Source organism: Stenella coeruleoalba, assembly GCF_951394435.1.
Source record: "Stenella coeruleoalba genome assembly, chromosome: 14".
Lineage (NCBI taxonomy): Eukaryota > Metazoa > Chordata > Mammalia > Artiodactyla > Delphinidae > Stenella > Stenella coeruleoalba.
The window spans coordinates 33,049,736-33,073,568 of NC_137160.1; the positions used below are offsets into that span (position 1 = coordinate 33,049,736).

The window sequence follows — 23,833 nt, forward strand, 5'->3', positions numbered from 1 at the left end:
TCCACTCAGAAGTAAGAAATAGAATTCTATTAGGGAAAAAGAACTTTGAAAGGAGCTCATCTCCAATTTGCATAAGAAAGACTTATTCTCATTAATTTTTATCCCCATTTTAAAGATTGAGAAACAAATGCATAAATACTCACTTAAAAACTATTAGCCACCCTCGGTAATAGTCAGTGTATAAATTTTAATACATACCTCTTGAAAAAGTAGGACCTTACTTCCCATCCTCTCCAATATAAAGAATTTAGACTGTTGATGATTGCTACCCATTAACAAAACTGTTAAGAAGGCTTCTTTCCAATACCTCATTTAGCGCTGCATATGCTTACTCATCATTTTGAGAGCTGCAAATGTACAATGATAATCAAAAGAATAAATATGAACCCAAACAACTCTTTAAGGAGTTATAGTTGCAACGATAAAAAAAGCTGATCATTATCAAGTCACACCTTTTTCTCCTACTATAAAATTCAAAAGATAAATGTATACTATAACATTGTGCTACATTAAAAAGTCCATTTCAAATTCCAATGCTGCATTTACTGCTGTTTGAAAAATGTCAATCAGTTGTTACAAAAATTATTTCTGAAATCTGCATCAAAACTAAATGAGAGGGCTTCCCTGGTGGCGCAGTGGTTGGGAGTCTTCCTGCCGATGCAGAAGACGCGGGTTCATGCCCCGGTCTGGGAGGATCCCGCAAGCCGCGGGGCGGCTGGGCCTGTGGGCCATGGCCGCTGGGCCTGCGTGTCCGGAGCCTGTGCTCCACGATGGTAGAGGCCGTGATGGTGAGAGGCCCACGTGCCGCAAAAAAAAATTTTTTAGTAAATAAATGGGAAAAAATTAGGAACATGTGAATAGAAGCCTATATAATTTGTTTAATATAAGAGAACCTAGGTGGATGAATTGCACAACTATATAGCTTTATATTTCTTGACTCTGACCATTCCCCCTCAAATTCAGAATTTCATTATTATATGAATTATAACGTTCATTCTTGGAGACCTTCAAGATGGCAGAGGAGTAAGATGTGGACATCATCTTCCTCCCCACAAATACATCAGAAATACATCTACATGTGGAACATCTCCTACAGAACACCTACTGAATGCTGGAAAAAGACCTCAGACTTCCCAAAAGGCAAGAAATTCCCCACATACTTGGGTAGGGCAAAAGAAAAAACAGAGAGAAAAGAATAGGGACAGGACCTGCACCTCTGGGAGGGAGCTGTGAAGGAGGAAAAGTTTCCACATACTAGGAAGCCCCTTCACTGGTGGAGATGGGGGTGGCGGGGGGGGGGAAGCTTCGGAGCCACAGGGGAGAGTGCAGCAACAGGGATGCAGAGGGCAAAGCAGAGAGATTCCCGCACAGAGGATCAGTGCCGACCAGCACTCACCAGCCTGAGAGGCTTGTCTGCTCACCTGCCTGGACGGTTGGGGGCTGGGACCTGAGGCCCCAGCTTCCGAGGTCAGATTCCAGGGAGAGGGCTGGGGTTGGCTGCGTGAACACAGCCTGAAGGGGGCTAGTGCGCCACAGTTAGATGGGAGGGAGTCCGGGAAAAAGTCTGGAACTGCCAAAGAGGCAAGAGACCACTGTTTCGGGGTGCACGAGGATAGCGGATTCAGAGCACTGACTAAACGAGCTCCAGAGATGGGCGCCAGCCGCAGCTATCAGCGTAGACAACAGAGACGGGAATGAGACGCTAAGGCTGCTGCTGCAGCCACCAACAATACTGTGTGCAAGCACAGGTCACTATCCACACCTGCACTCCCAGGAGCCTGTGCAGGGCGCCACTGCCAGGGTCCTGTGATCCAGGGACAACTTCCATGGAAGAATACATGGCACATCTCAGGCTGTTGCAAAGTCATGCCTGCCTCTGCCACTGCAGGCTAGCCCCGCATTCCGTACTCCTCCCTCCCCCCAGGCCTGAGTGAGACAGAGCCCCCTAATCAGCTGCTCCTTTAACTCCGTCCTGAGTGAAGAACAGATGTCCTCAGGTGACCTACATGCAGAGGCAGGGCCAAATCCAAAGCTGAACCCCAGGAGCTGTGCGAACAAAGAAAAGAAAGGGAAATTTCTCCCAGCAGCCTCAGGAGCAGTGGATTAAATCTACACAATCACCTTGATGTACCCTGCATCTCTGGAATACCTAAAGAGACTGAATCATCCCAAAATTGAGGCGGCAGACTTTGGGAGCAACTGTAGACTTGGGGTTTGCTTTCTGCATCTAATTTGTTTCTGGTTTTAGTATTTAGAGTTTATTATCATTGGTAGATTTGTTTATTGATTTGGTTGCTCACTTCCTGTTTCTATTTCAATATATAGATTTTTTTTTTCCCTTTTCTCCTTTTGTGAGTGTGAATGTGTATGCTTCTTTGTGTGATTTTTGTCTGTATAACTTTGCTTTTACCATTTGTCCTAAGGTTATTTCTGACTGTTTTTTTAATTACTTTTTTTTATTTTTAATAATTATTTTTATTTTAATAACTTTATTTTATTTTTTTCTTTCTTTCTTTTTTTTCTCCCTTTTCTTCTAAACCATGTGGCTGACAGGGTCTTGGTGCTCCGGCCGGGTGTTAGACCTGTGCCTCTGAGGCGGGAGAGCCGAGTTCAGGACACTGGTCCACCAGACACTTCCCGGCTCCACGTAATGTCAAACAGCGAAAGCTCTCCCAGAGATCTCCATCTCAATGATAACACCCAGCTCCACTCAATGACCAGAAAGCTACAGTGCTGGACACCCTACGCCAAACAACTAGCAAGACAGGAACACAACCCCACCCATCAGGAGAGTGGCTGCCTAAAAATACAGTAAGGTCACAGGCACCACAAAACACACCACCGGACACGGTCCTGCCAGCCAGAAAGACAAGATCCAGCCTCATCCACCAGAAGACAGGTACCAGTCCCCTCCATCAGAAAGCATACACAATCCACTGATCCAACCAGAGCCACTGGGGGCAGACACTAAAAACGATGGGAACTAAGAACGTGCAGCCTGCGAAAGAAGACCCCAAACACAGTAAGTTAAACAAACTGAGAAGACAGAGAAACACACAGCAGATGAAGGAGTAAGGTAAAAATCCATCAGACCAAATAAATGAAGAGGAAAGAGGCAGTCTACCTGAAAAAGAATTCAGAGTAATGATAGTAAAGATGATCCAAAATCTTGGAAATACAATGCAGAACAAACAAGAAAGTTTTAACAAGGAACTAAAAGAACTAAAGAGCAAACAAACAATAATGAACAACACAATAAATGAAATTTAAAATTCTCTAGAAGGAATCAACAGCAGAGTAACTGAGGCAGAAGAACAGATAAGTGACCTGGAAGGTGAAATAGTAGAAATAACTACTGCAGAGCAGAATAAAGAAGAAAGATTGAAAAGAATTGAGGACAGTCTCAGAGACCTCTGGGAAACATTAAATGCAACAATATTCGAAATATAGGGGTCCCAGAAGAAAAAGAGGAAAAAAAAGAGACTGAGAAAATATTTGAAGAGATTATAGTGGAAAACTTCCCTAATATGGGAAAGGAAATAGTCAATCAAGTCTAGGAAGCACAGAGAGTTCCATAAAGGATAAATCCAAGGAGAAACATGCCAAGACACATATTAATCAAACTATCAAAAATTAAATACAAAGAAAAAATTAAAGGCAGCAAGGAAAAAACAACAGAAACATACAAGGGAATCCCCATAAAGTTAAGAGCTGATCTTTCAGCAGAAACTCAGCAAGCCAGAAGGAGTGGCAGGACGTATTTAAAGTGATGAAATTAAAAAACCTACAACCAAGCAAGGATCTCATTCAGATTCAATGGAGACATTAAAACATTCACAGACAAACAAAAGCTAAGTGAATTCAGCATCACCAAACCAGCTTTACAACAAATGCTACAGGAACTTCTCTAGGCAGGAAACACAACAGAAGGAAAAGACCTACAATAACAAACCCAAAACAATTAAGAAAATGGTAATAGGAACATACATATTGACAATTACCTTAAATGTAAATGGATTAAATGCTCCAACCAAAAGACACAGACTGGCTGAATAGATACAAAAACAAGACCCATACATATGCTGTCTACAAGAGACCCACTTCAGACCAAGGGACACATACAGACTGAAAGTGAGGGGATGGAAAAATATTCCATGCAAATGGAAATCAAAAGCTGGAGTAACAATTCTCGTATCAGACAAAATAGACTTTAAAGACTACCACAAGAGACAAAGAAGGACACTACATAATGATCAAGGGATCCAGCCAAGACAAAGATGTAACAATTGTAAATATTTATGCACCCAACATAGGAGCACCTCAATACATAAGGCAAATGCTAACAGCCATAAAAGGGGAAATTGACAGTAACACAATCATAGTAGGGGAATTTAACACCCAACTTTCACGAATGGACAGATCATCCAAAATGAAAATAAATAAGGAAACACAAGCTTTAAATTATACATTAAACAAGATGGACTTAATTGACATTTATAGGACATTCCATTCAAAAACAACAGAATACTCTTTCTTCTCAGTGCTCATGGAACATTCTCCAGGATAGATCATATCTTCGGTCACAAATCAAGCCTTGGTAAATTTAAGAAAATTGAAATTGTATCAAGTACCTTTTCCAAACACAATGCTATGAGACTAGATATCAATTACAGGAAAAAAACTGTAAAAATACAAACACATGGAGGCTAAACAATATGCTACTAAATAATCAAGAGATAACTGAGGAAATCAAAAAATACCTAGAAACAAATGACTGAAAACATGATGGCCCAAAACCTACGGGATGCAGCAAAAGCAGTTTTAAGAGGGAAGTTTATAGCATTACAATCCTACCTCAAGAAGCAAGAAAAACCTCAAACAACCTAATCTTACAACTAAAGCAATTAGACAAAGAAGAACAAAAAACCCCAAAGTTAGCAGAAGGAAAGAAATCATAAAGATCAGATCAGAAATAAATGAAAAAGAAATGAAGAAAACTATAAAAAATATGAATAAAACTAAAAGCTGGTTTTTGGAGAAGATAAACAAGATTGATTAACCATTAGACAGACTCATCAAGAATAAAAGGAGAAGACTCAGATCAACAGAATTAGAAATGAAAAAGAGAAGTAACAACTGACACTGCAGAAACACAAAGGATCAAGGGAGATTACTACAAGTAACTATATGCCAATAAAATGGACAACCTGGAAGCAATGGATAAATTCTTAGAAACGCACAAACTTCTGAGACTGAACCAGGAAGAAAGTGAAAATATAAACAGACTATACACAAGCACTGAAATTGAAACTGTGGTTAAAAATCTTCCAACAAAGGCCAAGGACCAGATGGCTTCACAGGCGAATTCTATCAAACATTTAGAGAAGAACCAACACCTATTCTTCTCAAACTCTTCCAAAATATAGCAGAGGGAGGAACACTCTCAAACTCATTCTAGGTAGCCACCATCACCCTGATACCAACACCAGACAAAGATATTACAAAAAAAGAAAAGTACAGACCAATATCACTGATGACCATCGATGCAAAAATCTTCAATAAAATACGAGCAAACAAAATCCAAAGGCACATTAAAGGGATTATACACCATGATCAAGTGGGGTTTATCCCAGAAATGCAAGGATTCTTCAATACATGCAAATCAATGTGATACACCACATTAACAACCTGAAGGATAAAAACCATATGATAATCTCAATAGATGCAGAAAAAGCTTTCAACTAAATTCAACACCCATTTTTGATAAAAACTCTCCAGAAAGCAGGCACAGAGGGAACTTACCTCAACATAATAAAGGCCATATATGACAAACCCACAGCCAACATCCTTCTCAATGGTGAAAAACTGAAACCATTTCCACTAAAATCCTGAACAAGACAAGGCTGCCCACTCTCACCACTCTTATTCAACATAGTTTTAGAAGTTTTAGCCACAGCAATCAGATTAGAAAAAGAAATAAAAGGAATGAAACTCAGAAAAGAAGAAGTAAAGCTGCCACTGTTTGCAGATGACATGATACTATACATAGAGAATCCTAAAGATGCTACCAGAAAACTACTAGAGCTAATCACTGAATTTGGTAAAGTAGCAGGATACAAAATTAATGCACAGAAATCTCTTGTATTCCTACACACTAATGATGAAAACTCTGAAAGCGAAATTGAGGAAACAGTCCCATTTACTATTTCAACAAAAAGAATAAAATACCTAGGAATAAACTTACCTAAGGAGACAAAAGATTTGTATGCAGAAAACTATAAGACACTGATGAAAGAAATTAAAGATGATACAAACAGATGGAGAGGTATACCATGTTCTTGGATTGGAAGAATCAACATTGTGAAAATGACTATATTACCCAAAGCAATCTACAGATTCAATGCAATACCTATCAAACTGCCAATGGCATTTTTCATAGAACTAGAACAAAAAATTTCACAATTTGTGTTGAAAAACAAAAGACCCTGAACAGCCCAAACAATCTTGAGAAAGAAAAACGCAGCTGGGGGAATCAGGCTCCGTGACTTCAGACTATACTATGAAGCTACAGTAATCAAGACAGTATTGTAGTGGCAGAAAAACAGAAATACAGATCAATAGAACAGGATAGGAAGTCCAGAGATAAACCCACACACATATGGTCACCTTATTTTTGATAAAGGACGCAAAAAAAATACAATGGAGAAAAGACAGCCTCTTCAATAAGTGGTGCCAGGAAAATGACAGCTACATCTAAAAGAATGAAATTAGAACACTCCTTAACACCATACACAAAAATAAACTCAAAATGGATTAAAGACCTAAATGTAAGGCCAGAAACTATCAAAGTCTTAGAGGAAAACACAAGCAGAACACTCCATGACATAAATCAAAGCAAAATCCTTTTTGACCCACCTTCTAAAGAAATAGAAATAAAAATAAACAAATGGGACCTAATGAAACTTCAAAGCTTTTGCACACCAAAAGAAACCATAAACAAGACAAAAAGACAACACTATGAATGGGAGAAAATATTTGCAAATGCAGCAAGTGACAAAGGATTAATCTCCAAACCTTACAAGCAGCTCATGCAGCTCAATATCCAAAAAACAAACAACCCAATCCAAAAATGGTCAGAAGACCTAAATAGACATTTCTCCAAAGAAGATATACAGACTGCCAACAAACACATGAAAGGATGCTCATCATCACTAACCATCAGAGAAATGCAATCAAAACTATAATGAGGTATCACCTCACACCAGTCAGAATGGCCATCATCAAAAAATCTAGAAACAGGGGCTTCCCTGGTGGCACAGTGGTTGCGAGTCTGCCTGCCGATGCAGGGGACACAGGTTCATGCCCCAGTATGGGAAGATCCCACATGCCGTGGAGCAGCTGGGCCCATGAGCCATGGCCACTGAGCCTGTGCATCCGGAGCCTGTGCCCCGCAACGGGAGAGGCCACAACAGTGAGAGGCCTGCGCACCGCAAAAAAAAAAAAAAAAAAAATCTATGAACAATAAATTCCGAAGAGAGTGTGGAGAAAAGGGAACCCTCTTGCACTGTTGGTGGGAATGTAAACTGATACAGCCACTATGGAGAACAGTATGGAGGTTCCTTAGAAAACTAAAAACAGAACTACCATATGACCCAGCAATCCCACTACTGGGCATATACCCTGAGAAAACCATAATTCAATAAGAGTCATGTTCCACAACGGTCATTAAAACGCTATTTACAATAGCCAGGACATGGGAGCACCCTAAGTGTCCACTGACAGATGAATGGATAAAGAAGACGTGACACATATATACAATGGAATATTACTCAGCCATAAAAGGAAACAAAATTGAGTTATTTGTAGTGAAGTGGATGGACCTAGAGTCTGTCATACAGAGTGAAGTAAGTCAGAAAGAGAAAAACAAATACTGTATGCTAACACATATATATATGGAATCTAAAACAAAAAAGTTGTAAAGTGCTTGGCATTAAAACTTTCTCCAGACGTAATAGAGTCATCCATAACTAATAAGATCACAAAGGAAAATTACATGTAAAAATTAAAAGAAAGTCTCTTAATAAAAGTATTGTAAAAGCATCTTTAAACAGTATCTAACATAGTACTTTTTGAACAGATATTCACAACATAAGTTACACTACTGTGATTTGAGAATAGAATTGAACTTAGAAATACAAACATTAAATGAAAACACTTCATTAACACAATTTTGAAAAAAAGAGGTAATAACTCAGTCAATTTACAAAAAGAGAGGTGGGGTGGAGTGAGGGTAATTTAGACAGGCTAATATAAGAAATTTTCACTTTCAAACAATATAAGAATCTCTAGCACTTGCATCTTTAAGACAATGTTACCAAAAAAGTAGGTGGTCATCTTGAAGGTATCACCAAAAGCTCTACATTTTCAAATCTGTTGGAATTACAGACACAAAAGGCCATGTATTATGATTCTCTTTACGTGAAATGTCCAGAATTGGAATATCTACAGAGATAAAAAGTGGATGAGTGGTTGACAGGGGCTGGAGGAAGGAGGGAATGGGGAATGACTGCTAATGAGTACATGGTTATATTTTTGATAAAAATGGTCTAAAAGTAAATAGTGGTAATGATCGTACAACTTTGTGAATTCACTAAAAAACCATTAAACTGTACACTTTCCAAAGGTGAACTTTATGGTATGTGAATTATATTTCAATAAAACTATTATTAAAAGATTAAATTTAAATTAAAAAGTAATGTGACAGAATTCATAATGTCAATTTATACTACAAAAGACATCATTCAGAGCCTTCCACCTGTTCCAATAGCTTCTTTTTTACCTTGGCAAGGCGGCTCATCTGATCTTCTGAGAGAGTACTGCTTGTTCTGCCAGGAGTTTTTGTGGGTTCTGATCCATCTGCTTCCACGTTAGGCCAGACTTTCAAGTCATGCATCCCTTGGCGAAACATGCTAGGCAAAAAGAGAATGTTCAGGACAGAATTAAATTAATGTAGTTCATTATGGGAAATTTCAGATTCGTAAACAGAGAGAATTCTACCAAGGAAATGCATGTCTCTCTTGCCAAGCTTTAAGCCTCCAGTGGGCTGTAAAGCAATTAACCAAGCAACTAAAATCCATGTAACACTGTTTTTCACGTGCCATTCTTTTCTCCTCCAAGCAGTTAGAACTATTACAGAGATTCTAAAGATAAACTGGAAACAGAGAAGCATCAGTAATGGACCACATGCACTTCAACACGTCAGTGGAGATCTTAGAAACAGAAACCAAATTTCTACCCAGCGAAAGAATGTCACATTTACAATGATTGAAACCAAATTAAAATAATTATATAACTTTCTACTTTAAGTGACAATTCAGCATAGTAGACAGCGGAGTTGAACTGCCGAGGTTTGGATCCCAGCTGTGCCACCTATTACCTACAAGACTTTGGGTAAGTTACTTAACTTCTCTGTGCCTGTTTCCTCATCTATAAAATGAGATTATAAAGAGGAACTGTATCTCACAGAGTTGTTAGAAAAATTAAATAAACCAGTACAAGTAAAAAGTACTTAGAATAGTGTCTACCACGTAATAAGTATTCGATAAATGTTAGCTATTATTTTCCTTTTCACTGGGTACAGGCTTATTTTTCTCCCATCTTCTTTTCCATAAGAAAGATGTCTAAAAGGGAATACAGTAGTGGATTCAGTAAGAAAAAATACCCATGTCTACAAGTCAGAAATTTAACATATTGTTGAAATTCAGCCTGAGCTGGATGATCCTGCTTTAAAGTAAAAGACTACATGACCTCTGATTGTCATGCTTCTGCTTCTGCTTCTTTCAAAAAGCTACCATGAAGACCCACAGTAAAGGCTGAACAAACTCATAAAAGAAGCTCTAGACAAATATGCTTTTTAAATACGCTGTCAAGTTTCTGAGTTTTGTTTCTTTGAAGAGGTTTAGAGATAGTCTTCTGTTAGTGTGTTTTCTTTTTTTAAGTGTTAACAAGGCCTTTCAAACAATATAAAGTCTATTCAAACAGCATCCTCCCAAAGCTGAAAGGCCAAGCTGTCAATCGCAATGAAAAGAATAAGACTAGAAGTGTGTGCAGGTGAGTAGGCAAGTCCAAAGACTCCCATATTAAATAATTTTTTAATTAGGTACACGATGGATATAGTGATGCACTTTTCCCATCTTTAAAACCACTGTACTTAACTGTAAAAGGTTCACATTAATTTTTAAACCATTATTATCATGATCTGACCAATGGAAAATTTCTTAGCAGATTTTCCTGAGGTAATAAAGAGAATTTTCACTGAATATTATGTAATGTATGTAAGTAATGATGCCATAAACATTTAGATTGGAAACTATAAAGGACAGCTACAAGCTGATGAGCAGTATAAGATTAAGGACCAAATATGTTAAGGTCTAAGTTTGGAAATAAACAGGTAATATCCAGCAACCATATTTGCAAAAGCTTACTTTATAGGCCCAACACAAAATGTACTGACTGGTTGTGAAGACTCAATACACCCAATATTTATCTATCATGTTAAAGATAAAAAAAAAAGTGGTATTATTTAAAAAGCCTTTATAAAGTTCATTTTCTTTCCCTTTCAACTGAGAGACATTCAACATAAAGCAGACCTTAGTCTCTAAGAAACTGGGTACAGTAAGGTCCTAATACCACTTTCCATGAATATCCTTAAATATACCTTCAGAAACAGCAGAAAGCTTCCCTTCCTTCTCTCCACTTCCTTGCCCCCAAGTGAATAGTTTGGCTGAACTTAACTAAATCAAAAATAAGTACATTTGGCAGGAAGCCAGTTTACTAAATAATTTAGGTGCCTTGGGATGGATCTGGAGAAGAGATTTAAGGATAAGGGGACATGGAAGGTAGGGGTGATGCCAAGTGATTCAAATGATCAAGTGAACATATTACTTTCTTTTGACACTAATGGAACCTTTACAGAGAGTTACACAGCCTCCAGGTGGCAAGCCAGAAGATGCTCAGAGCATCAAGTCCATTTGGGAAATTAAGCCAAACAGGCAAGAAAGAAAACGGTACAGCAGGATCTCCCTCAGACACAAACAGAGGCCCCAGCAACAGCTGCTGTAGATGCTCCAGCTCCCAGTGCCAAACCACTACAGCAACAACTGGCCTGACTTCAGAATTCACATTTGGAAAAAACATCTGCAAGAGAAATATACAGCTTGCGCATGATCCTTTGCCAATTTAACCTAATGATCAATCAATTCTTTAGCTACTTAGGAATCTCACAAGCTAGACTTTCAAAATGAGGACAATTAGTTACTCCAGCCATATCCTAACACATCTGTCTTTAGATTAACTACACTATCCTCCAAGAAGCACTGCTTCACACTGACTCAAGAATACAAAACAGGTATTAGCAAACAGCAAGAGTTGGTAGTCACAGGACTCCCGATACTATAACACAGCTATTACACACTTTGAGGACCACTTTTAAATAGCTAATAAGTCCATACCAGGACTATTTAAGGAACAAGGTGCGGTACAACTGGTGATATTTCATTGCCTAAGAAACATTTGAGGAAATGAAGGTCTAAAGCAGCATTTCCCTAAGTCATGAGAACTGTGGTGGCACATGACATGATTTTTAATGGTAGGTGGAAAAAAATTTGCACAGGCTTCCTCCTGAGATCACACAGAAGACTCATGCTACTTTCTCAGCATGAATGTCAGCAACACCATGCAGAGAAGCTGCTGTGACCCAGCAGTACAAGTGGATGTCTGCACTCTGCTATAGCACCTGGAACATCCTGAATATCATATTCTTCCACAATCCAAAGGTGCACAGGAAGTCCAGTATCTTGCGAGGGAATGCCTCGGCTTGTCTCCACTGCATCCCAGTTAGCCTTCAAGGGAAGGCCCCAGGACACAGAGAGAAAAAGGAGTTATTTTAATTTCATAGGGCTTCTCAGATTTCCTTTTTCTGAGGTGCAGGTCACTATAAGCATCAGCCTAGAGGGAACAGTAGGTGATCTAACATGAGTTATTATACATACACGTACACACAATGATTACTACTGATTTCACGTACTTTATAAAAACTTGTCAAAGGCCAAGTAAAACCATGTCACAAATGTCAATCTGAGAATTGATTTGGCTGTAGGCAGGTCATTTCACTGTACTTCTATGGAAATTTCTATTGTCTCACACCTATAGTCTAGTCAGATTGTCTCCTGAAACTACATCCTAAGGTCAATGAAAATGTATCGATATATGAGTGTTAAAAGAGGTGTTTTCATGAGGGAAACTCCCGCTGTTATTTCAGAAGGTAAACCACTAATGAAGAGGCCAGGAAGAAAAACCAAGAGGTCTATCTGGCTGTTTCTCAAGAAGATTTAACCACTAAGACTATAGTAAGAGTAATAATCTGTTGTGCATTTTTTTTCTATATGGCAAGCAAATTCCACCCTGGTAGAGAAAGTAAAAAGGTACAAACATTCCAGAAAAGAAACATACTGATTTTGTAATATGTCCATTCTACTATAACCTGCCATTTTATCAAAAAACATATTTAAAACTGGAGGCCACGATGTCTCAGACTATGTCTAAATTATTGTTCCTGCATGGATTTCAATAATAAATGTTTCTTTAATAGATACATTAAAGTAAAATACCTACACATTACTAAGCAATCAAGCTATTCTCAATGAAATTACATCTACATTTTATTCATGAGTTGAAGCTTTTCTGAGACATCCTATCCTGAACAGAAAAATTCAATATTATAAGGATATCAATTCTCTCTGTAATTCACATATATAATTCAATACAGTTTCCCAACAAAATAAGAATGAGCTTTTTTTTTTAACTGAGGAAATAATATTAATATTTATCTGATAAAATATAGAGACTATCCAGAGAAATTCTGAAAGGACTACGAATGAGGAAGATTATCCGTCTCTAATATTAAAACATTTTATAATTAATAGTATTCAAAACTAACAAGAATAGTTCAGAAATAATGACAGCTAATATTTACTGAGCACTTATTAAGCTCATTACATGTCTTTAGTAATTTATCATCATCAACTACTCTGTGAGGTAAATACTAATATCTCATTTTACAGATAAGGAAACTGAGGCATAAAGAGATTAAATAACTTGCCCAAGGGTACACAGATAATAAGCAAAAGAACCAGGTTTTAAACCCAGACAATCTAGTTCTACCTGCCTTCCTAACCCCCACTGGTTTATAAAAAACTGATAAATTCAACATCATAATTTAAGATTCATGAGCTGCAAGTAAATAAGCAACAAACAAATATATAATTCAAAAGAAAATGTCAAATAGGAAAAACAATATCTGTAACATGTAACACACAAAGGGCTAATTTCACTAATCTACAAAGACCCCTTACAAATTAATAAGAAAAATGACAACTCAAAAAAAAAGACAAAGAATTTTATGGTATGTGAATTATACCTCAATTTTAAAAAATGGGCAAAGGATATGAAAAAGCAATTCACAGAAACAGAAACACAAATGTAAAGGGAAATATCACAATACAATCATCTTCACTCATATTTAATGATGTGAAAATTAATTTAGGAGATAATATTTTTCAATTTTAAAATGGGCAAAAATTAAGAAGTTTGATAATACCTAGATTATGGTCTCTACCATTTGATACCTAAAGGAACTAGGACTTCTTTCAGAGAGTCCAGGTCTGGGGCAGGAAATTTCCCAATGAGCCTGGAATAGCTTGTCTCCAGAAAGTAAAGAAGCTACCAATGACTACTGGTGTGCTATACTGTCAAAAGAACATGGGATCAACTTGAAGGGGCTCCTACTGACCAAAAATTGGAATTTTTAAGAATTATAAAGAATAAAAAGAACAATGGATTGAAACATTTCAAAACTGTTTAAAAGTTCATGATGAAACTTAAGAACAAAAAACCAAAAAACCATCAATCGTCACTTTCAAGGTTACCAAGGCACCAACCAATTCATTCTTAAAATTGTTAAAGGGGAAAAAAAATTAAACATTAATCTGCCTTTCCTATATGAACTGTATACCAAGGTAACTCAATATATGATGAAAGACCAAGTTTTTTAGAGAAAAGTTCCAATTAATAAACATAGAAAGAATAGAATGTCAACAATTTTCTTAAGATGAAGAGTGATCTCTCTGCTCAGGAGAAAAGGGATAGAGAAAAAACACCCTAAAGGACTATCATGTTTTTGTTTTTGTTTTACAATTAACTTCTATTATCTGTAAATTTTTAAAAACAAAATTAACTTTCCTATTATAATCATTACCATTACAGCAAATTAGTGCTTTAGTACTTTTTAAACCCTGTTTATTGTCCTTTTTGTCACTATTATGACAAAGCAGAAAAACCCTATAACAAAGCAGTTACAGTATATGACAAATAGGCTTTTTTTCCTAAAAATAAGGTTCTAGTTTCCAATGACTATTTCCTAATAGAATTCACATTACCAATCATTAACAGTAGAGAAATACAAACTGTGTTTTTTAATTAATCTATCTGCATCTCCTGAAGGAAATATGTGTCAACTTCAGCCTCAAGTACTACAGAATCATATGTATCCAATATGTATCCAATAGGTTTCACTTCCTAGCACAGAGAACCAGACTGGGCATAAACTATTAAGGTCAAGAAAGAAAAGGGCCAGAAAGCAACAACATTTCCATAGGAAAAGAAAACGCTTACCCGTATTTTCCAAACAGTGAAACTGTTGTTCCTCCCACAGGCACTGCCTTTCCTGGTCCATACACATCCCATATAGTCAGGGCCACTTGTGCATTCCTGGGCAGGTCAGGGTATTTCACAGGCAGTTTTAGCCATTCATTCCAGCTATGGAAATAAAGTCAACAAAAACATAAAGCTAAGGAAAGAAAGTCAACATAAACATATGTGTATAACTTTCTTTTAAGTTAACAAACCATACAAGAAGGTTTGTCCAGAGAAAATGTCAAAAGATTAAGTTAGTAGTACAAAAAATAACGTGGCACTTACCTCAATTTTGCTCTACGCAACTTCAATTTTAAATACAGGCATATCTGCATTTTATTTCACTTCACTTTATTGGGCTTTGCAGATATTGCATTTTTTACAAATTGAGGTTTATGGCAACTCTGCATCTAACAAGTCTATGGGTACCATTTTTCCAACAGCTTTTGCTCATTTTGTGTCTCTCTATCCCATTTTGGTAATTCTTTCAATATTTCAAACGTTTTCATTATTAATATATTTTTTATGGTGATCTGTTGTAAGTGATCTTTGATGTTAGATGTTACTACTATGACTCGCTGAAGGCTCAGATGATAGAATTTTTTAGCAATAAAGTAATTTTTAATTAAGGTATGAACACTGTGTTTAGACACAATGCTATTGCACACCTAATAGACTACAGTATAAAGATAACTTTCATATGCATTGGAAAACCAAAAAAATTGCTTTATTGCAATACTCGCTTTATTGTGGTGATCTAGACCTGAACCTGCAATATCTCCAAGATATACCTATAGAACACATGAAAAAAAATATTTTGAAAAACAAAGCTCATGAAAAATAACACTGGTAAATTCTTTAATCAAGAAACTCAGACATCAAGGATTTACTGTATAGCATAGGGAACTATAATCAATATCTTGTAATAAAATACAATGGAAAAGAATAAGAAAAAAGATATATACATATATATGTATAACAGAATCCCTTTGCTATATACCTGAAACCAACACAATACTGTAAATCAACTATACTTCAATGAAGAAAAGAGAAACAGACGATATCACTAAGACACAAAGAATATAATAATAGCTAATAAAAATCTGGGAAAACACATAAACCTATTAGAACCAAAGTTGTTTTAGAACTAAACTGTGATTTTTTTTTTTTCTGTAAGCACTCTCCAGAACAGTTTTTTATTAAGAAAAGAAAGAAATCAGAATTACTCATATTATACTCAAAATGCTGCTAGGTATAACATGGTCCTATAATATACATCAGTATCTCAATAAAGCAGAAAAAAAACAAAAGTTTAAAGAGATCAAAGGAGACCATCCACTAACTTTGTAACATGAAGTTACTAGACTGCTCTGGACAGATATGTGACAACTTTTTACATGAGATTTTTCTTCCACTCAAGTTATTTCATAAATACCAATAATGCTTAGCTATTTTTTTAATGCTTTCAAAGCATATTTTTACATATGATTTCACTAAGGAATGTTTGTTCTTACTAACAGTAATGACAGCACAGTTCTCCCATTTTTTTTACTCTCTATTCACCTCTGCAAATTTTCTTCTGCATTCAAACTTAACACTGGATTTATCTGATCATCTCAACTTCCTTAAACAACAGATGGCTTTTAAAATCCCAAAAGAAAACTATGCAAACAACACACAAAGTAATACCCAGCAGACACACAGAACTGCTTCTCTCTGTTTACTAAAAATTATTCTCAAAGGGCATATCCCAGTCTAGGTCAAATACACCTGCATCAGTAAGAAACTGAACAGAATTTCACAAACTTATTAAAGAACAAAACATTTACATCCACCATATAAATTCAAGGACCTACAGGAAAATTAGAGATGGCTTTCGATTTAAAGGAGACTCTAAACATCATTAAATCCTTTTATTCTATGAAGTTCTTAAAGAAATAAAATACATGTTTAAAAAGCCTTTCTCCCCTACAGACAAGCTTAAGAAACTAAATGAATTTATTTAATTACTATTCACATGGTAGGCCAGAATAAAAAGGTAAATACTAAGCAGTGTAACCTTATGCCAATGAACAAACCACAAAGATTAGTTAACACAGGCTAAAGTTAAAGAGAAAAGTCAGTAACAATATCCAAAATGAGCTGTGAAAATACTCATCCTTATATTCTGTCCTTTGACTAGGAGAATACATGAGAGCAAGCAATCATTTGCCTCAAACCGTTTGCCATCCAACACCTGACCCCCATACCTCTTTAAATTAAAGCAAAAACACTTTACCTGTTTTACATACTGGGCTTCTGCAGAAGATTTCTTTTGAAGAAAATGAATCTGCAGCTAAAAAATAGTTTGAAAACTACTCAAGATATTCTAGAAATTATGAAAAGATCTGGTCAGATATCAAAGAACTGTGTATTTTGAACACCATTTTGTTCTCTCCCTTCCCATGAATCATCCCTTTTTCATGCCCCAACTCTAATTAGGCTTAAATTCACCTGGCAACTTTCAAAATATTCCAGGATTCTAAAGCTTGATTCTGGATGGTATGACTTCCCACCACGTACCCCACACCCATACACCAGTGTACTAATTCTCTAGTGTGATTAATGCACTCCTAAATCCTAACTTTCTAACTTTAAAATTATATTAGATAGTCTATGTCTAAAGCCATTTCAAATCCTCCACGTGACAAGACAAAATATAAATTAAAAAAAAAATTAAACCACTTGCCTGCAGAATAATATTCATATATATAACTTAAAAATTTGCAGTATTTCACACCTAAAGATGATAATTTTACCCTAAGTGTAACTAAAGAAAGTATAGGTTTCCTCCTCATGGGCTCTCTTATTATAGGACAGGATAGAATAGAATATGGTAGAAGAGATTCGGATGAATTTTGGATGAGCTTCTCATTATTTGAACTCTCACAACTCACTATCAGAAACTCAGAAATAGATTTAGACAACTTGGAATCTCATACTACCCCAAAATACTTTCTGAAGTGCAAAAATTAAGATAGCAAGAGATCCTTTTGTGGTATAATTTATTCCCCCCCCCCCAGTCTACAGAATCTTCTTTTAAGTCAGTGCTTATAGAAAATAAGGGCTGTATAAAGTTTGCCCTTATTTATTTTAGAAGTGCTATTTTTGTTTTGATGAATTGGTAAAAACTTCAACTCTTAAATACTAAAGAGCAGGATGTACAAAATCTGCAAATGTTTCCCCCTTAAGCCCAAAGAGTATATTTAAAAGAAGATAGGGACTTCCCTGGTGGTGCAGTGATTAAGAATCCACCTGCTAATGCAGGGGACATGGGTTCGAGCACTGGTCCAGGGAGATCCCACATACCGTGGAGCAAATAAGTCTGTGCACCACAACTACTGAGCCTGCGCTCTAGAGCCCGCGAGCCACAACTACTGAAGCCCGCGTGCCTAGAGCCTGTGCTCCGCAATAAGAGAAGCTACCACAATGAGAAGCCCGTGCACCACAACGAAGAGTAGCCCTGCTAACCACAACTAGAGAAAGCCCACACACAGAAACGAAGACCCAATGCAGCCAAAAATAAATAAATTAATTAATTTTAAAAAAAGATAAAAACCTATCCTCATATATTTACCCAACGTAAGGTATTTTCTCAATCTATCTTCTACACAGCTGTTTTAAACCTTTTAATTAAAAAATAAAGCCATTCTAATTATTTTAGAGTACTTTGTTAGTTTCACAATTAAAAAAATATATAAACTAAAAACCTCAAACCTTGAGAGAGCAAATATGAAAGTTTTTATATCCTTGAAAATACATAAACAATGCAGAGAGGAGCTGGTAAATGGGAGGAAGAGGAGAAAGATGTTCATCTCCCTATAACTGGGAATTTGCTTTTGCTCTAATCTCTTTTATTGCCAAGGCATGGAACAAAACCACCATACAATTTCCCCCAAGAAAAGTGGAATTCTCCATAAATGTTGACTTCCTAGACCTAAATTTGTGGTTCTAAATCTTTTGGGGGGGGTCACAAGCCACCTCAAAAAGTCTAATAAAAGCTTTGAGCTCTGTCCCCGTAAAAATGCGCAAGACACAAAAAAATTCTGCATACAATTTCAGGGTTTTGTAGATTTCCTGATTCCAGTTTAAGAATCTCTGATACAATTATAGGAGTTTTGGTGGGTTGTTTTAGGTGTAATGATGATATGTAGCTATGTTACAGACATAAAGAAATATTTAAGATGATATAATATTTGGAATTTGCTTCAAAATAACATTGGGTATAGCTGAAACAAGATTGGCCTGAGTAAGTAATTACTGAAGGTAGGTGAGGGAGCCCTGGAAGTTCATTATATTATTCTCTCTACTTTTACAGGTTTGAAATTTTCCAGAATAATAAGTACAAATACATACATATACTCGTGTGTATATATATCTAGCCACAAAAAGACTACTAAAGAAATTACACCATTAAAACAGTTGGTTTCAGTGTAGCCAGATCATCAGAGCTTAGGCTTCTGATCTCTCCACAAAACTTTTCCCAGTCTGCTGGGCCACACTTGGTAAACAAAGGGTTGTATCCTCAACAGTACCGCCTGGGAGTCCATGTGGCCACATCCTGTCCTCCATGAATACTGTGGGCATAAACTCCTTCACTGAGAGGCACACAACCTGTGTATCCTGTACCAAGCCTACCACGGTACTGAATAATACTCACGAATCAAACATTAAAACTACACCACACAATCTATCAAATAAGAAGTGTCAAGAGATTATATTAAGGACCTACAATACTATCCTGGATAAACGGGAACTTCATGTTCATTACATTTACCTCGAATTCCAACAATGGCTTGCTAATGCAGCATGCTTAATAAACTTAAAAAAAAAGTTAGTTTCACATTTAACATAAACAACTGATCCAAACAGATGACAACATATCTCTCTCTAAAGATCTGAGTTCCAAACATCAGCTTAGACAACATTCTCAGACTATCCAAAAGTGTTTCTGTGTTCAAGGGCGTAGAATGGGAGCAAATTTAGAGACGTGTTTTTGGTTTGGGTCATTTTGTGAATCAGTCAAGTTCTCATAAAAATATGTCAATATACTCAATACAAACATAAATTCACTTCCACCTCAATTAGGCAAATAAATTCACTTCCACCTACTTTATCTGAGTAGGTTCCTACTTTAAACTATTCGATCACTGCTTATAGGTATTAAATAAAGAATTTAATTCCTCTGTAATCCCAAATAATACTTTCAACATCTATAAACAAATGGGAGAATAGTCTGGAACCCACCATATTCAAGAAAATAACTTACTTCCATCTCGTACTAAATGCTTTGTAGGATGTTCTCACTGGCAAGGCCAGAGGCTTCCCTTCTGCAAAAACTTGGCAAGTAACATAGAGGTCAGAACATGTTTCTTGGTACAGTCCTGAAAACTTCAACATTGGGTCTTCTAGAACAGCTTTATAACTCTTTTGTTCTCTCTTCCCTTCCAAACTTCCTCTGAAAGCATAAAAGCAATAATGTTTAGACACATTTTTAAAAGACAAACACAACAAATACTAAGAGCTTATGGTTATGTCACAGTAACCTTATGCTACCTGAACATTTTCCTATAGATGAAATTAAAGTCATTTTTTCATTTACTAAAGGTCTCCTAAAATACTAACATGCCTAAGATCATTCCTAACTTCATCAACATATTTCTTTATTTTAGGCTTCTTAATTTTAAACCCTGTCATCAACTCTTGTGTCTACCTTCTAGATGTTACCAGCTTTCCAAGCATTAGTTTCATTTTATTAACTTCAAGTTGACCACTTATTCCTGTAGTCTTTCAACAACATTTACTGTACTAAGCACAGAAGTCCAGAAATGAAAGACAAGATAAACAATACAGTGTTACAGGAAAATATTAAGTCCTTGCTCTAGGGAGAAAACTTACTTTTAATGCATATTTTTTTATGCTTTCATTTTTTTTTTACTATGTAGATATCTAATCAGTTCTTTAAATTAAGAAATACAGTGTTTTAAGTAGTAAAAGATATGCATAAAATTATAAAAGAGGTAGGAACATTACTTGGAAATCAAGATTACATCATATATTGTGCCAGGCATTTTATAGAGACTTTCTTACTTACTTTTCACCATATTACCATGTTATAAAACATGAAGCAGACTCAGAGACCAAGCTTATTATCCAAGATCACAAAGTAAGTAACAGAGCTGAGAATAAAAACCAGGACAGAGGAAGCCAAAGCCAATGTTCTTCCCATTACCAAAAGATATATCAGAAAGTCTCAGGAGCACCTAACGTGGCTTGGAGGTAGGGCTCGTAACCCAGATAGATGCCTGAAATGAGCCTGAACAATATATGAAAGATGAGAGCCAGAGGCAGAGAGTCATCCCAGAATAAAAGAACAGCATATACAACTGAAAAAAGGCAAGATAGTGTGTCTGACGAACTACAGGTTGGTATAGCTAAAGCATAAAGCTCATGTGGAGAAGAAGCTAGAGATGAGAATGAAGTGTAGGGGGGGCAATGAAGCCAAGTAGCCATCAAATTCAGTACAGTGCCTCACGCAAAATGAAAATTCAAAAACCTGTTAACTGAACAATTTGAATTGAGAGAAATATAATCAGATTTGTGTTTATAATACTTTGGCAGGAGTATAAGAAAGTAATGGATAGGTGGGACTGAAAGCAAGATCAGTTGGAAGACTTTCAATCAAAATTAAAAGGAAAAGGGTAGACTAAGGCTAGGGCAATGGGGTTTAAAGGGGGCATGGATCAAAGATACTGAGCAGGTAGATTCAAGACAACTTGTAAAGGATTAAACAGAGAAGGTGAGAGGGGCTGTCTGTGTGAATCCGTATGACTCCTTTCCTGTCTTAACCAAAATCAATGAATGATGCTAACAATCACCAAAATAGGGTGAGAGAAGATAAGAGTTAGAGGGCATGCTAATGATGTGCTCCATTTTGGACAAGCTGCTTTTGAAGTGCTTTGGGACATCCAAAGTGACCATGTCTTGTGGGCAGTTTGATATTCAACTATGGCACTAAGAAAAGAGACATCAAAGTGCAAGTTTTATTAAAACCACAGACACAGATGAAACGGCCTGGGGAAAATAAACAGAATTTTAAAATTTACTATTCTCTGCCTATATGATTCTAAACTGATACTTCCTGCCCTCCCCAAAACTAGTCTCAGACGCTAAAAGGTGGTTTGTACTGAATTTTGCCAAACTTCTAATTTATGCTTTATCTTTTCCTCAAAATACTCAATGTGTGTCTGTTAATAATGGACAAATTTTTAAAAAAAATTTTCTTCTTTCCTTTTAATGTTCAAATGTTTCAAAAAAAAAAAAAACATTCATATGTCCAAGAAATACTGAGAGGAATAAGACTGAAGGAAAGTCCTTTACCAGATGATGGCAATACAGGTCCTGTATAAACATCTACTGGTGTATGCTGTAAAATTACTTTAAATGGGTGTGTAAAGTATTATACAAAGGTACAGTTTGGCATATTATTCTTACCACCACGAAATGAACAGTAAAGGACTTGTCAGAGTCTGAAGTAAGTAACTTCTGGAAACAATCATTCAAAGGAGCGTCTAATGACTCAGAAAATGTATTTACTACAGGTATGTAGCCCTATGTCTGAGGCACATTTGTTGAATACTGATTAAAACATATGATGAATGATGTTGGGATTAATAATCTGTGATAATTTATAATAGTTTTCACATATGAAAATACATCTATGAGACTGCCAATGGACATAATTTCCAACTTGGTGCTACCTGTTCCCCATCTCAGTTCCATTATTCTCATCTCAAGATGTCATGCCCTGGACCTTTACTTCAACTGTGGTATCCCAAGATTTTCCTGCAAGGCTCTCTTATATATTCTAGTCCCTTTACACCTGGAGCCCTCCTCATCTTTGACTGACTCCCAACTTCCCTGGCTAAGCAATGCCAGACTGTCGTAAGACTCAACCTAATCCTCTATCACCTCTCGTGTTTTTAGTACTACCTCCATGTGCTCAGCTACCTTATCTGCCTGTATCTACCTCTTCATAATTTCTTCAGTCTCTATTCCACCTTCCAGCCCCGTTTTAAAGTAAGATCTTCCAATTATTAACGGCAGGACGACGATTTAACCAAGACTTAATTTCTTTGTCTGTAAGACGAGGCAGTAATAATCCCACAAAAGGTTGCAGTGAACAGCAAAACGCTTTCTTCAAAATAAACCCTGTGGGACTTACGAATTTATTCCTACAGCTGTCCTGCTCACTGAGACCACGTCCTCAGTCCGCGCACACGGCCCCTCTCCAAACTCCCGTTCACCTCTGTTTCCCTGGCTTCAGCCTTCCGGGCCGTCCGCAGGCCGACCATCAAGCTAATAAGCATCTTCTCTCCCCAACCCATAGGCCCCTGCCTCCCCGCCCCTGAAGCTCAGCAATCCCAGTCCCGGTCCCCAAATTCTCTTACATTTTAAGCTGCACGTTGATGTCCAGGTCACAACTGTAGATGTAGTGAAACTTCTCCGCTTCCCCCATGACACCGCCGGCCAAGAGCTACACCAAATGCTGAAAACTGGAAGCTGGAACGACTCCGGCACTGAATTTGCAGAGCCGCACAACACAGGCTCTTCCGGTTCCGCCTCTCAGCCCTGGCTCCGCCAATCCCGGCCGGGAGCGCGACCCCACGCAGCGGAACTGCCCGCCCCTCCAAGCGTTCTTTGCGCATGTGCAAAGGGAGCCCACCATCTTCTTGAGTGTAAATAGAATTCCGGGAACGCCGCCTATTTGATTACCTACCAGACTTCCTGTGTTCTTCCAGTGTTAGCGGTGGTTTGTTTCTTGTTTGTTTTTTGTTGTTGTTTTTTAAAGAAAATAAGAAACTGTCTTTTGAGCCTGAGCTATTTCTAAAATCAGTCCAAAAGGAAATGCAGTTCAAAAAGAATTATCACAACTTTCACTGGCTGGAGGTTGGTTAACCAGGGAACAATCACAGGAATTAGAGTTTTAACAAGTTTAAATTTCAGGGCCCCTTCCAAAACGTGTAGATTTAATCATGTATTT

At 37.0% G+C, this 23,833-nt stretch overlaps 1 protein-coding gene across 3 annotated transcripts in view; it reads right to left on the reverse strand.

The window, feature by feature from the left end:
- PIK3C3 (phosphatidylinositol 3-kinase catalytic subunit type 3) overlaps positions 1-23,508 on the reverse strand; it is a 156,757-nt gene extending 133,249 nt beyond the window's left edge. Inside the window, exons 1-4 of one of the 3 annotated variants that reach the window (XM_079942248.1) lie at positions 23,241-23,508; positions 20,060-20,248; positions 14,731-14,874; positions 8,840-8,969 (exon numbers count right to left, since the gene is read on the reverse strand). In XM_079942248.1, the coding sequence (XP_079798374.1) occupies positions 8,840-8,969; positions 14,731-14,874; positions 20,060-20,248; positions 23,241-23,308 (531 nt within the window). In that variant the 5' untranslated portion in view covers positions 23,309-23,508. The remainder of the gene's footprint in view (positions 1-8,839; positions 8,970-14,730; positions 14,875-20,059; positions 20,249-23,240) is intronic. The other 2 variants (XM_079942247.1, XM_079942249.1) reach the window with 2 other exon arrangements.
- Between the last annotated feature and the right edge of the window lie 325 nt (positions 23,509-23,833).